The 16026-nt window shown below is 46.0% G+C and overlaps 1 protein-coding gene across 2 annotated transcripts in view; it reads left to right on the top strand.

The window, feature by feature from the left end:
- Positions 1-16026, top strand: part of LOC133125895 (ephrin type-B receptor 1-like) — a 220908-nt gene that overhangs the window by 144771 nt on the left and 60111 nt on the right. For both annotated transcript variants that reach the window (XM_061237606.1, XM_061237605.1), the window contains exon 5: positions 86-421. In XM_061237606.1, coding sequence (XP_061093590.1) covers positions 86-421 — 336 coding nt within the window. The remainder of the gene's footprint in view (positions 1-85; positions 422-16026) is intronic.

Raw genomic sequence — 16026 nt, 5'->3', positions numbered from 1 at the left:
TGGTTTGCGATAGCTGGCGGTAGCTCAGTACAGCGCTCTCAGCCTGTGTGTTTGTGTGTGCCTGTGTGTGTACGTGTGTGTTCAGGCGTCCCCTCCGGCCCGCGCAACGTCATATCCATCGTCAACGAGACGTCGGTGACCCTGGAGTGGCACCCGCCGCGGGAGACGGGCGCCCGCGAGGACGTCATGTACAACATCGTCTGCAAGAAGTGCCGCACCGACCGCAAGGTGTGCTCGCCCTGCGACGACAACGTGGAGTTCGTCCCCCGCCAGCTGGGCCTCACCGAGACCCGCGTCTTCATCAGCAACCTGTGGGCCCACACCCTCTACGCCTTCGAGATCCAGGCCGTCAATGGCGTCACCAACAAGAGCCCCTACCCCGCCCAACACGTGATCATCAACATCACCACCAACCAGGCTGGTCAGCATCCTTCCTCACCTCCGTTTTCACTGGTTTTCAGCGCATTAGCTTCACCCAATAGCAAAGCGTTTTCTTCCAGGGCTTGTGTTCCCTAAGCTTTTTGTCTGAAGGCAGTATGGCACTGCGTTCCATGCCCTTCAAAAACATTTTTTTTGTTCTAATGTTGTATAAAAACAAATGGTAATTTTCATGTTTTGAAATTCAAATGAGGGTAGGGCAGTCAGATGGAGCATTTGTTCTTCAAAGAAAGGACAAGTTCAAACAATTCAAATCCAAAAGGCATATGGTCTTCAGTTCCTGCAGAAAACATGCCTTTTGTTTTGGATTCTTAATGCCTTTTTATGTTTAGACCTCAGAACTAGTTTACTGCTTGGCCTGAGTACGGAGCCACCCGGAACAGAGCATTCTGGGAGAATGTTTAGGTTTCTGTGCAGGCGATGTGATTCTCCCCTCAGGCATTGGGGAGTTTAGCAGTGCTTTTCGTTTGACATACTAAAGCCCTGCGTTTGGTGTGCCGCGGTGCTGTTCCGCTGTTTGAGGTTTCCGTGATTAGTGACAAACGCACAACATCCCCGGGCCATCTGCCACATGGCTCCTTTTGGGGTGATGCTTTGACTGTATGTCAGGAAAAGAAACACACTGCTGCAAAGAATAATGCATTTCTGAGAGAGCACACACACGTGTGTGTCTCTGAGATTCAATATTTACACAGAAATGGTAGGTTGTGTGTGTGTATGTGGGTGGGTGTGTGTGGTGTGTGTTAGTGTATGTGCATGTGAGTATGTGTATGTGTGTGTATGTGCATGTGTGTGTGTGCCTGTGTGCACGTTTCTGTGTGGTTTTTCTGTGCGTGCTTGGCTGTTACGGTATATGTGTGCGTGTCAGTGTTTGGTCAAAGATATCCAGGCACTGTAGTGTTTTCCTTTTCATCTCCACCATAATCCATAAAGCATTGCGATACATTTTTCACCACCTCGTTCACAGTCTGATAAGTTTACTGAAGTGGTAATATTGCCCCACTTTCCAACAGCATTCCATTCCACTGCTTCCCAGATGAACTTTTCCGTGGCACCACCCGGCACCACACAAATTTACTGAGCGTCTCTGTGGGGGTCTTGTGGGAGACCATAGCCTTGCTGATGGTGTGGAAGATGGAGGAAGTGCACATATGAATCATATTTAGCATCCGCAGTAATGCAGGCATGGTCTCACATCAGTGGTTTTGGGGGGGAAATTCCTTTGTGTCTGTGAGGCTTGGCCAGAGAGACTCCTTTCGCTTCAGCTACCAGTAATCCAGTAATCATGGGCTAGGGGAGACTTTCTGCTGTTTATTTCTCTACGCATTCCTGCATTTACAAAAGCAATAGCAGCCCCCTACTCGCTCACTATCCCACTCACTCACTCACTCACTCACTCACTCACTATCTGAGTCAGTCAGTCAGTTACTCACCCACTATCTCAGTCAGTCAGTCACTCACTATCTTAGTCAGTCAGTCAGTCATTCACACATGCATACAAACACACACACACACACACATACACCCCCACACACACACACACACAAACACATGCTCACGCACACACACGCACACGCACACGTGCATACACACACACACACACAAAATAATTTTACATCACAAGGCATTTGGAATATTTCAACAGAAATACTACTACGAATTAAATAAGAATTAAGTGGAACATCACCCTCAGACCACACACACATATGTGCATAGATATACCCCACAGTTTTACTCCACAAGGAATTTGGTAAGTTTCATGAGAAATTCTACGAAGAAAGATGTCAGAATTAAGTGGAACGTCGCCCTCAGACCTGTTTTTGTGTCTGAGCGAGTGGAACTCGGGTCAGGTCAAAAGGTAATTTTGGGACAGGAGATCCTGTGGAGGATGTGTGAGTGACCTCCTGCTTCCTGTCAGGCCAGGCCAGGACAGGAGTAGGAACACAAACATGAGCCCTGACACGAGCACTGAAACAAACATGAGCACTGACACACACACTAACAGGAACACGAGCATGAGCACTGACACACACACTAACAGGAACACGAGCACTGACACAGACACTAACAGGAACATGAGCACTGACACAGACACTAACAGGAACATGAGCACTGACACACACACTAACAGGAACACGAGCACTGACACAGACACTAACAGGAACATGAGCACGGACACAGACACTAACAGGAACACGAGCACTGACACAGACACTAACAGGAACATGAGCACTGACACAGACACTAACAGGAACATGAGCACTGACACAGACACTAACAGGAACACGAGCACAGACACAGACACTAACAGGAACACGAGCACAGACACAGACACTAACAGGAACATGAGCACAGACACAGACACTAACAGGAACACGAGTAAGAGCACTGACACACACACTAACAGGAACACGAACACTGACACAGACACTAACAGGAACATGAGCACAGACACAGACACTAACAGGAACATGAGCACTGACACAGACACTAACAGGAACATGAGCACTGACACAGACACTAACAGGAACATGAGCACAGACACAGACACTAACAGGGACACGAGCACTGACACAGACACTAACAGGAACATGAGCACTGACACAGACACTAACAGGAACATGAGCACTGACACAGACACTAACAGGAACATGAGCACTGACACAGACACTAACAGGAACACGGATACGAACATGAGCACTGACACACACACTAACAGGAACACGAGCACTGACACAGACACTAACAGGAACATGAGCACTGACACAGACACTAACAGGAACATGAGCACTGACACAGACACTAACAGGAACATGAGCACTGACACAGACACTAACAGGAACACGAGCACTGACACAGACACTAACAGGAACATGAGCACTGACACAGACACTAACAGGAACATGAGCACTGACACAGACACTAACAGGAACACGAGCACAGACACAGACACTAACAGGAACATGAGCACTGACACAGACACTAACAGGAACACGAGCACTGACACAGACACTAACAGGAACACGAGCACTGACACAGACACTAACAGGAACACGAGCACTGACACAGACACTAACAGGAACACGAGCACTTACACAGACACTAACAGGAACATGAGCACTGACACAGACACTAACAGGAACACGAGCACTGACACAGACACTAACAGGAACATGAGCACTGACACAGACACTAACAGGAACACGAGCACTGACACAGGCACTAACAGGAACATGGACATGAACACGAGCACTGACACAGAGACGGACACGAGCACGGACATGAATACGAGCACTGACACAGACACTAACAGGAACATGAGCACTGACACAGACACTAACAGGAACATGGGCACTGACACAGACACTAACAGGAACAGGAGCACTGACACAGACACTAACAGGAACATGAGCACAGACACAGACACTAACAGGAACACGAGCACTGACACAGACACTAACAGGAACACGAGCACTGACACAGACACTAACAGGAACACGAGCACTGACACAGACACTAACAGGAACATGGACATGAACACGAGCACTGACACAGAGACGGACACGAGCACGGACATGAATACGAGCACTGACACACACACTAACAGGAACACGAGCACTGACACAGACACTAACAGGAACATGAGCACTGACACACACACTAACAGGAACATGAGCATGAGCACTGACACACACACTAACAGGAACATGAACACTGACACAGACACTAACAGGAACATGGACATGAACACGAGCACTGACAGAAATGGGCATGAACACGAACATGTAAATAGGAGTTGGCTTGTCAGTTTGGGAGCTGGAGTTAACACACACTCTTCTTCTATTCGCTTCCCATCGGCTCCGTACTCAATCACAGCTCTCCAGAACGGGAGCCAGAGAGGAGACACCCAGAGCAGCGAGTGCTTTACCTGTGTGGTTAACCTCGCTTTAGGTGAACTGCCTTTAAAGACAGAAGAGATTAAAGATCACTCTAACAGTCCTTGAGATCTCTCCCCGGAGGCATTTTTATGACACACCCCGTATCGCTGTGTTCAAGTTTATCTACATTATTAGAAGCGCTTCTGCCACAACAGCCTACTCCTTCAGCGGACATATTTATCTTTTTTTTGGCAGAATGAACAAAAGTAGATTTGTGTTCGGACATCTAAGAGGAAGTGAAGTACTTTATGTCTAATCAGAGTGTTTCAGTAAAGCTGTGACACACTCTCCTTCTAGGAAATGAATCCTTTATCATTAAGCCATAAACATGACACATTTGCTGCCTCAGCTGCTTTCATCATATTCTCTTCTCTCTGCCGTTTCTTCGTCCTGGTGCTGCAGTCAACATTTTACCATCTGCGAGTCACAGGAAAATTTCATTTTACAGTGAGGATTGCTGGACATTTTTTATGCTGAATGTGTTCTCTTAATTTGGTGGCCATCATCGCCGAGTGGAGGAGTAGACAGAGTTATTATACTACTATTTCTACTACTGCTACTACTACTACTACTACTACTACTACTGCTGCTACTACTACTACTGCTGCTGCTACTACTACTACTGCTACTACCACCACTACTACTACTACTACTACTACTGCTGCTACTACTACTACTACTACTACTACTACTACTACTGCTGCTGCTACTACTACTACTGCTACTACCACCACTACTACTACTACTACTACTACTGCTGCTGCTACTACTACTACTGCTACTACTACTACTGCTACTGCTACTACTACTACTGCTACTACCACCACTACTACTACTACTACTACTACTACTGCTGCTGCTACTACTACTACTGCTACTACTACTACTACTACTACTGCTGCTACTACTATTACTGCTACTACTACTACTACTACTACTGCTGCTACTACTACTACTACTACTACTACTGTTATTACTCCTGCTACTGCTAAATACTACAACTACTAGAAATAATAAGAATAAGAATAATAGGAGTAGTGTAGTAGTAGTATAAAATAATATATAAAATATAAAATAATATACAGTAACAGGAAGTGTACTTGCGACCCAAAGCTTGTAGCTTGGACTCCCAGGTAGGAAATAGGACACCGCTGTTGTACCTCTGAGCAAGCCCATGATTCCTGGAAAAACTAATTCCAGTTATTTTTCCAGTTACACATGGCAGTTACCAGTCAGGGGCAACAATGCCTGTCTTGCTAAATGAACTAAACCTGCCAATCACATCTGTAGACCAGGTTAATATATTTATTTAAAAAGGTAGAGTTTACCAGTGGGACACCGACTATATACGTCAGCTATAGGGTCTATAATTCTGTAATAATAACTGTCATACGATCATAAAAAGGTAATATGATTTCACGTAGAGAAAATATCTGGAGTAAGCAGCAGGTCTTTTTCTGCCTCAGAAATCCTCCTCTCACTGTTTGTTGGGCTTAACCTCCATAATTCCTTTTCTGCTGACGGAAATATGTTTGCTGTCAAGTCCGTAGTCGTATAATCACTACAATACAACCATACATCAATCTCCACATGCAAGGCTTTCCGGCAATGTTTTCAAAGAGATGTCCTTCTGGTCAAATATGACATTCACTGTCAAATCCACTGGATGTCATGCCTTTGAGTTCTTTTGTTACCCTCTTTGAATCAACAGCTTTAGGGGCACCATGCAGAGAAAGACTATTACTAAGTGTTAATTCTTCTTTTTATCAGTGGCTTCTGAGCTTGTCCAGAAGATTTACGGACATAAAGCTTTTTCAGTGCTCCAGCAGGCTTCTACCCTGCTGGATTTCTCAGTCATAGAGGCCAAGATCATATTGGCGCAGGCAGGTGGGATGGGGGGGTTTGAGGCTGGTGTTGTGCCCGTAGGGGTTTTTGAATCTTATGTCGAAGCCAATGTTCCAGTGCAGTGATGGGGAAACTGCACAGCACACCTTTGGCGGGGAGGGGGGGGTCTCTTTAAAAGAGCAAGGGTCTGACATCCGGGCCTTAAGTGTGACTTTCGCAAACTTAACAAGGCTGCGTAATGCGTCGTGTAATGGTTGACTCAATGGCCATCTCCCCTCCACACTGACAGTGTGTTGTTAACATCAAAACCGTTCTGACCGACGCAGAACACGGTGGAGTGGAATGCAGAAGGCACTGAAAAGCCCTGGTACAAAAGTGGCAGCAGCACGGTGAGTCTCAGCCATTATTTTGATGGTTTTGAGGGATGAAAAAAAAGGCAAAGAAGAATTCTGTGCTCTGCCTGATTATTGTGATAGCTAGCCAGCTTGTCTGAGAGTGCTGGGGAAAAGAGGAGAAAATGAGGGAGTAAATAGCTTTTAGCTTTGATTATCAGGGAGGGCTAATAGCCTAAACTGTCCCATTTGACAGGGTAAGTACCCTGCTTGACAGAGAGATCTAGAACTGACGCCGTTATCCATTGTTAATGGTTCGACAAGTAATGAGGTGGCTGCTTTTAATTTTGTTCCACAAAATGCCTCCGCCATTGTTGTCAGGTAATTGCGCCATTCTCTCGGCTCCTGACAGGGCTTTTCATTGCCGGGGTTTGAGCGTGACCGCTGTGACTGATGCTGTCGTCTTAAGGTGGCGCGGCGGAGCCCTGTGCGAGAGTGGTGAGGGACACCGAGTCCTCCGCCCGGGTGGACCTTAAGAAGGTTAAAGGGGGAAAAATAACTGTCGGCCCGTCCCTCTCGATGGGAAAGAATGGCGTCCGCTTCCACAACAGCAGAGCCACATTGAATGATGGGAAATGACCTACGGGTCAGAGAAGAGGTCATTAAAACCTATCTGGAGCTGAAGTCTGAGAGACCCAGAGAGGCGCTGATTGACTGATGCGGGTTGCCAGGTGCCTCTGGAGCAGCTCTGTCTCAGCCAGGACTCAGGAATTGCCAGCCTCCCAGGGTCCACGAGGAATTGCCTTCATAAGTACTTTTACAGATCCAGAAAGCCAACCTATAATCAAAGGCTGTCTGGCTTTCTGATTCTCTCAGAAAGCCAAAATGGTGGGTCTTATACCTTGGCTTTTATTTTATTCTTTTGAAAATGTGTCTTCAATGTCTGAATGTTCAGCCACCTTTGACAAGCCTGTCCCATTTCAACAGCGCAACATTCTCCACCGGTTTGGGAGAGCGCAGATGAGCATGCGGTCTCCCAAGTGCATGCTGCATGCTGCCACTTAATCTCACTCTGCAGTCCACTACCTAAGCAGAGCAATTAGTGGCCAGTGCTACAGGCAGAACACCAGCACTGGTTCACTACAATCACTCTTAGGTTCACTAAAGTCATAACAGTAGAATGTAGCCCTCACTGGTTGGGTTATATGAAGCCCTCACTGGTTGGGTTATGTGAAACCCTCACTGGTTGGGGCATATGAAACTCATTTAGACACTTTATTGTAGATCGCTGGTGGGATCATTATACTTAGAACTAAATATGTATTCTGTTCATTTTGTTGAATTGTTGAATATTTTTATTTCTATAAGGGCTTCATCTCCACATTTAGCCAACTTTTTCTCTAGAAAGATTTATTTAGCCGTGAAATTATATATTTCAACACAGGATCCGCACTATGTATTTATATCACGCATGAATCATACAAAGATAGAGCTATGCGGTGTGCTTCTAATACCTACTTTATGGCGGTGAAAACCTACTGGCAACAAAATGATATTCAATACAATATAGCCATCCATTAATAGAATAAAGGCATATAAAAATGGCAGTTCCAGACAAGTCAAGTTTATTTATTGAATGACTGACTGCCCGCTGAATGCATGACTGCATGACTGACTGCATATTAAAGGAATATTCCGTTGTAAGCCGTAAAAAGATAGCAGGAGAAATGTATTGGGCTTGAGGGGACTGGCTGGGACTGGCTACTGACGGGGAAGGTAGTGCCAAGCCCACTGCGCTGGCTCGACTCTGGGGCTCCGTGCAAAAACCCCAAACGCTCCCAACTCTGCCGCGAAATCCCGCTAATGTCCTATTGCGCTTCAGCAGCGCCTCTTCCCCCAAAAAACACCGTCACGGCTGCATCTCTCTCTTTCTCTGCTCAGGAATCGGAAACACGCGTCGTCCGTTCCACTCGTAATGTGAGCGGGGGAGGCTGTTGGAAGGGTCTTGTTAAAGAGTTGATGATGAACATCAATGCAGTCCCTCCTCATAGCAAAAGCTGAACTAAAAGTCAATTTGTGGAGAGAAATTGTGCCCACTTTTATTCATTTGTAGTTATAGTTAAAAATTCCTTTTTTTCTGTTCGATGCAGAAAAAATTGGACTTTTATGAATTTGCTTAACATTCATTTTGAGAAGTGGCTGAAGTGCATTTTATTCCCTGGGAAGAGAATACTCTCTCAACAGGCCTGCATGTGGTTAAGTGTCGAGTAGTTTGGGGGAAAGATACATCTTTTACTGGACAAAACAGGGTGAGTAGAGAGTGGTGATTCGTGTTAACAAATAAACTATCTTTGAAGGAGAAGATTCTTTGATGCATTCATTTGCATAGAATCCTAGAATACCAAAGTGTGTGAAAGACATCTTGTGTTTCCTCTCTTTCTCCCTGTATGCACTGAATAATCCTGCTCTTCATCCTCTTTGTGTCCATTGAGACTGAGGGTGCCTGTGTGCACTCTGCAATATTCAATATGCCTTTTTTATAATGGGAAGCCATGTTGTATGCCTCATTCCGACTGTCTCCCACAAGGGCCTCTGAGTTGCAATATCAGAAGAGTTTCTCATTATAATCAGGAACGGCCCCGTGAAAATACACACAGGGGGAGAGAGAGACTCGGTGGCGGAACAACAAGCCTCTCTCCTCATCATTCGGCTTTATAAAAATGAAGCTATGGAGTCCCCTGCCTGATATGAGCCTCTCTGCCACTCGTTGTTAATAACAGTCAAATGCACAGGGACTATTTAAATGCAGATTTTAAATAAGTAAATATGTGAAAATAATCAAACTGAACTGGGATGCGGTATTGTGCCCCAACTGGATTCAGAAGTATTAAAGTTCATATTAAGTTCATTTTTGGATTGTGGGGTGACGCACTTAAAAACAACCCTCCACTTCTCTGGCACTCTACTGCTACTGATACAGAATATGGGAAAATACACAGCACTTCCACTCGCAGGCTGCCCACTAAGATAGCCTGTTGTTGATGACTTGATGGTTAAAAGAGCCAAACTCCATTCTAACGCTTGGAATTGAAATGTTTTACCAAGGAATCAGTCATTCACAGTGTACTTAATCCTATCTGAACCCTTAAGCAGGGCACTTTAATGCAGTGTCTCCATTTGCCTTTTATTTCAGCCCTGCGGTAAATGGCTCTGGTCTCTCCCGTGTTGTACATGAGATCATACGTATTTATTGGTGTAGCTCCACATCCGGCCTCACACAACATCTTCAGAGATAATATTTCTGTATTAATGAACAGAAATGTTCGCGGTGTTCGCTCTTGGGAAGTTCATTAGCGCTGCACGCGTACGTAAAAGCGGTCTGTCGGAGTGCTCAGATAGAAAAAAAAGGCTTTATCCTGTTGAAAGAAGGGAGAGAAAGGCTCTTTTACACAGTTGTCTTAATAGATGCCTATATCTCATTATCCTCAATATGAGCTGAAGAAAAGCTCCATCAGGAGCACGGGATGAAGCAGCGTTTGAAACTGCAGCTGAAGATCTGCCACTGACTTCAGGCCCACGGGCTGACTGACCCAGGGCTGAAAGCTTTTAAATGAAAGTATCAGTGTTTAACTGGCTTGCCTGACATAACAGGGGATAATGGCAGCGAGCAGCGAAACCAAAGGCATTCTGGGTGTTTTAGGAAGTGCTGAATTTAAATGATTACTGTTTGGAAGAGAGCTATTTTCCAAACTGCTAAATCAACCGACGAGAGGCAGAAATAAAAGCCCAGGCTGTAAAATTCTGCATTTTTATGTGCAGTAGGCAGGAGTATAAATAAATAAAAACAGCAGCGAATAAGCACTGAGAAATACTGAAAGTATTCTGTGAAAAAGAGAGAAAAGTATTTCCCCTTCAAACCACTTGAGGTGCATGAAAATGAGTTGAGAGTCATTCAGCAGGTATACTGCCCTTGAATGTATCCTAAACGTGGTAATGAAATCAGTAACGGATGACATAAAGAAAACTTTTCTTTGAAATCTTCTCTGTCTCTTCTGCAGTTGGTTCTGTGTGCTAGGCTGGGATGTTGGAATGGATCTCACTCAGGGACTCGCTCAGAGTTCTGTGTGTACGCCGCTTATTTAGCTATGCAAGTTCATCCATGTTGTCAATGAGGAGGAAGGTGACTGTGAGCTGCGCGTCTGGGTATTTCATGGTATTTAAGCTCAGGATGTGGGCCATACTTAAGCAGCCCAAATCAGTGGTTCCCAGCCCTGTTCCTGGAGATCTGAACAGTTACTGCCCCACTGTGGCGTACCTGATTCTACTAATTAGCAGCTCAGTGAGATCTCTAGCTGTTGAACGAGATGTGCTTTGTTAGTGCTGGAGTGAGTATGCACAGGACGGTATATCTCCAGGAACAGGGTTGGGCAGCCCTGCTCTCGCTATTGAACGAGATGCGCTTTGTTAGGGTTGGAATGAGAACCTACAGGATGGTAAACCTCCAGGAACAGGGTTGGGCAGCCCTGCTCTAAGTGTTGAATTAGGTGTGCTTTTTTAGGGTTGGAATGAGAACTTACAGGACGGTTGATCTCCAGGAACAGGGTTGGGGAGCTAGGCCTTGATGCCCATGCTAACATACTGCCTCAGACAGAACTGAGGCGTGAAAGATCAGCAGCTGGATGGGATGTCATGTTGGTCTATCGTTCCATCCCTGGTTATATAACAGGCCATTTAGAGAGTGTACCGTGTGGGGTTAGAGAACCCATCAGCATGATGAAAATGTGTCCATTTTGAACCTTCCTCTGAGTGGAAAAGCTGTCTTTTCCATTATCACACTCCCCTCCTCTCTGTAGCTGTGCTGTATTGGGGCGTTATTCTGAGGTGGTTCTTGTAAATCTACGACAATGACACTTCATTCCCCGCACGCTAAATTTTACGCAGTGAGTGCTGTCGGGCTGCGATTGAGATGACGCGGGAACTTTGCTTGCCCTCGTCGTTCCTCTTCAAGGCTCTTCTAACACATTTTCTCCTCGTAAAACCCGGCACGGTGCACACACATAAAAGGTGCTGCAGTCGAGAAGCCCGCCTGTTAACGTTAGAGCTGTGCAGCTTAGCTTCGCTGTGCGGATCCCATCCGCAGGGCCAATTCAGAAAACATCCCTCCTTCTTTCTCTCTGCCCCCCTCCCTCCTCCCGTGGAGGTTGTTTGGTTTGTTTATTTTTTGTTGTTGGTTGGTTTTCTGAAACTGTATAATTTCTGTTTCTGGAAAATGTCTCAATAAAGATGTTTTTCAATCTTTCTCTGCCCTCCTCTTTCTTTCTCCCCGTCTTTCTCTCCATCTCTCTCTTCACCCTGCTCCCTCCCTCTGTCTCTCGGTCCCTCTCTTCACCCCCCTTCCTCCGTCTCTCTCTCCATCTCTCTCTTCACCCCCCTCCCTCCCTCTCTCTATCTTCACCCCCTCCCTCCCTCTCTCTCACCCTCTTTCTCTTCGCCTCTCTCTTCACCCCCTCCCTCTCTCTCTTCACCCTCCTCCCTCCCTCCCTCCCTCTCTCTCACCCTCTCTCTCTCGGTCTCTCTCTTCACCCCCCTCCCTCCGTCTCTCTCAAAGTCTCACTGCCACCCATTAAGCAGCTGTGGCTTCCTGCTACCTCTTTTTTCACAAATGTATTATGAAGTATTTTTAAGATATGGCTTACTTAAGGCCTTTTCTTTGAGATTGTGCAGCATCTTAAGGGCTTCTTACATACTTAAAGAAATATTGCTTTTACTAATGTTGTGTGTATGCCTCATTGTCCTACGTGAGGTAACTGGAGATGAATGGATTGGAGTTCAGTATGTGATTATTCTCAGTATGCTTCATAAACACTATCTTAGTACACAGCAAAGTTGTCTTTGACCTTTCTGTCACTTTCTGAACCAGACACAGTATCTCTAAAGCGAGTCCCACACTGATCAGGGTGACTACGTGCTCCCTAGGCCCCGTGGGAGAGCTCATCTTTCAGCTGTGTGCTGGAGCCGTACACCAAAGACATGGAACTCCTCGTGAAAGCCTTCCTCGTGGAAACCGCTTATCTCATGGAAGCTTTCCGTGATTGGCCGAAGGTCCGTGTGCGTCCAATCAGACGACCTGCGGAGCTGGTCGGAGTGGCACCTTGTTCATCTCACCGCAAATAACTGCTTTCCAGCACTATATTCAATATACTAGCGTCACTTCTGCAGATGGCAGTGGGAGGCCACGACCCGCATCACGATGAAAACAATACAAATCCTCAAGCCTGCGTGTGCGGAGTGAACACCGTGTACAAGGCCTTTTTGATTTCTGGTTGTGGAACTGTGTCTGCACATTCGCTCTGAGCCCAGGGCACAGACAGATGTATTTCAGTTTGAAGCGTGCTGTCTGGCCCGGCGTTTTGGTATTTCTCTGTGATTGAAAGTGTAATTGATTTTGAGGAATGCGAACCACGCTCTGCTCTCTGTGACTGACGTCAGCGCCGGGTCCTGCGTTCATGTCTCTGTGTTCAGCCGGCCAATGAGCACAGCAATTACCAGCCACCTCAGCCGTCCCCCTGCTTCTACCCCGCACACACTGGAAATTACAGGCAGTGTAACTCAACAGTCTCACTTCTTCATGGGCTGTTTAGGGACAAACCACATGACGTGTGTGTGTGTGTGTGTGTGAGTGTGTGTGTGTGTGTGTGTACGTGTGCATGTGTGAAAATGTGTGTATGTGCATGAGTGTGTATGTGTGTGTATGTTTATATGTGCGTGTCAGTACGTGCGTGTGCATGTGTGTGTACATATGCGTATATGTGTTTGTGTGTGCGCTCACATGTGTGTGAGTGTGTATGTGCGTGTGTGTTTGTATGTGTGTATGTGCTTATGTGCATGCATGTCAGTGAGTGTGTATGCGCATGTGTACATATGTGTATATGTGTTTGCTTGCGCTCACACCTGTGTGTGTGTGTTTGCATGTGCGAGTGTGTGTATGTGTGCGTGTGTATGTATATGCGCTTGACTGCGAGCAGGTGCTTGTGTGTGTGTTTGCATGTGCGAGTGTGTGTACGTGTGTATGTGTGCATGTGTATGTCTATGCGTTTGACTGCGAGCGGGTGCGTGTGTGTGTGTATATGAACATGTGTGAGTGAGCGTGCGCGTGTGTGTGTGTGTGTGTGTGTAAAGTGGTGTGACTCTCACGCAGTGGGGCCTGCAGCTGTACATTAGCACAGCGTTGTGTCGCTAACGCGGGGCGCCATCACCGCCACTCAGCACCTCACAGCGTCCACACAGCCACTAAAAGCCCCATCGCCCGCCCAAACGCAGGCTGGGAACGCGCTCCGGAAGAGAGAGAGCGGAGAGAGAGGGGGGGAGATAGAGAGAGAGAGAAGGAGGCAGGGAGCGAGAGCTTCCTGCGGAGAAATGTTTTGACTGATGAATTATACAGAGTGCCCGGGTTTTAAAACAGCCCATAAATGTAGCCGAGGATATGAGCACACAGACAGTAAAGACGCATCGCGCCGCTTTTAGTCTACTGAGGCAACCATGATCACTTTTTAAAGGCCTCTCCGGTCCCCTGAGATCTAGCCAGCGGTAAATCTAGGGGGAGTTTCACACTTTGGTCACTCAAGCTCACCGAGTTCAACCTGAGGATAATTTGGCACAGTCCCAAGGTGACTCACCGCCTGCTAGTCGCACTGTCCTTAAAAACCGCTCGCCAGAATCAATATGTAGAACACACACCGCATACTTCACTCTCAGGTGTGTGGGAGAGCTTGTTAAAAGATTGGCAGTTTTGGGGTGCTGGGGGTGAATGCAGTTGTATGTAATGGTGATGGGTGTGTGTGAGTGTGTGTGTGTGTGTGTGTGCGTGAATGTATGGCCGTGAGTGTGTGTGTGTAGTTTATCTTTTGTCTCATCTTTCTTTTTGAACATAATTTTTATTTTTAGCTGCTCTTTCGGCCTTCATTACCAACCTGGTGTACGTTGTGAAAAAGGCAATTTTCTGCGGAGGCAAGTGTGTGAAAGATGGGGAAAGAATAAATAATGTAATGCCGTACTGACTCTAAGGCTGTGAGTTCACTGCAGACTTCTCAGCTATATTTTATTTAACTGTTTTAAAAGGGTTTTTTAAATATATTTTTATCCCACTTAAAATGGTCCTATTAAAGAAATCCTGTTCATGCCACTTCCCCCATCAGTCCATGGGGTGGGGCCCACTGTGTGCCAGCTCTGATGTACATGCTGTCAGTCTGTATTTTTGGAACAACACCTCCCCACCACCTCTGATCATCCACCTGTACCAGGGCCAGCATCAAGGATTCTGGGCCCCATTAAAGTATCTCACATTGGGCCCCAGTCCACACCACCTCTGCACAAATATTTTGAAGGCCCTTGGACTCATCCTAACGTTTGATGGATGGATGGATAGATGGATGTATAGACAGATTGATAGATGGATGGATGGATCAATAGGTAGATGGATAGATAGCACTTTATTCGTACCCCTGGGGAAATTTGGTTGTTGCTACACCTGGATAACATGGCACCTCCACCATGGCTTCCACCATTTTATGTTTATTATTTTTGAAGTGCGATGAGCTACTGATTGAGACTGTCCACGCTGTATCATTCCTGTTTCACACCTGCAAAGTTGTAATTACATCTTAACGTGTGCCTTAATTATGTCTACACGTGCATCTGAAGACGTGCTACTGCTACTGCAATTATCAACCCACTAATCTAGGTAAATGCTCACTGCTGGATGAGTGGCTGTGAACTGGAATTTGAGTATGATAAAAATAAAATGGAGGCTTCCATCCTGGTATGAATAGCAATTTTTTATATTTTTTGGCAAAACACTTGAAGGCATGGGGGTATTGAACTGATAGAATTTGATTCGGGAAATAAAGATTATGTATTTTAACGTTGCACACAGCAGTGTGTAAAACATCTGAAGAAACAGAATGTGGAGAAGATTAATGAAGCCGTGTAGATTATGTGTTTATTTCCCCTTCTGTAGGCGAAGGGTTGCCCTTAAACTGCTTGCCAGTTTGGGATATCAGCAGGGTTTGATTCTGAATGCGATTCACCAAATAGGCTGTTGCAAACGTCTGAAATGTAAGGTCACCAAACTCTTAACCTTGCTTGCAGAGAGTCTGTGGAAGCCAGCAACTGAACAACTGCACTGATTAGTATCAGTTGGTAGTTCTCGTAAAATAATTTTTAAATCTTGAGTATTTGCTTGGCTGGGGTGGGTCCAGTCGCTGCGAGCAGATGTTTGAAGTATGGTAGACAATAACTCATATTTACGGACTGCGGCCCATTCAATCATCTAAACATCAGACCCGACCGTTAAAGTGGCGTTCCAATCCTAAAAATGAAGATGTATTTTAAATGAGGCCTGCGCCAGTGCTTTGGTATATGGATTAAAATGTGAGGTTTTCTTGGGCAGGTGTAATGTGCCCAGAGTATTTACG

The sequence above is a fragment of the Conger conger genome, chromosome 4, assembly GCF_963514075.1.
Source record: "Conger conger chromosome 4, fConCon1.1, whole genome shotgun sequence".
NCBI classification, from domain to species: domain Eukaryota; kingdom Metazoa; phylum Chordata; class Actinopteri; order Anguilliformes; family Congridae; genus Conger; species Conger conger.
Note: the sequence above shows the minus strand (reverse complement) of the source record. Positions and strands in the feature narration are given on the sequence as shown.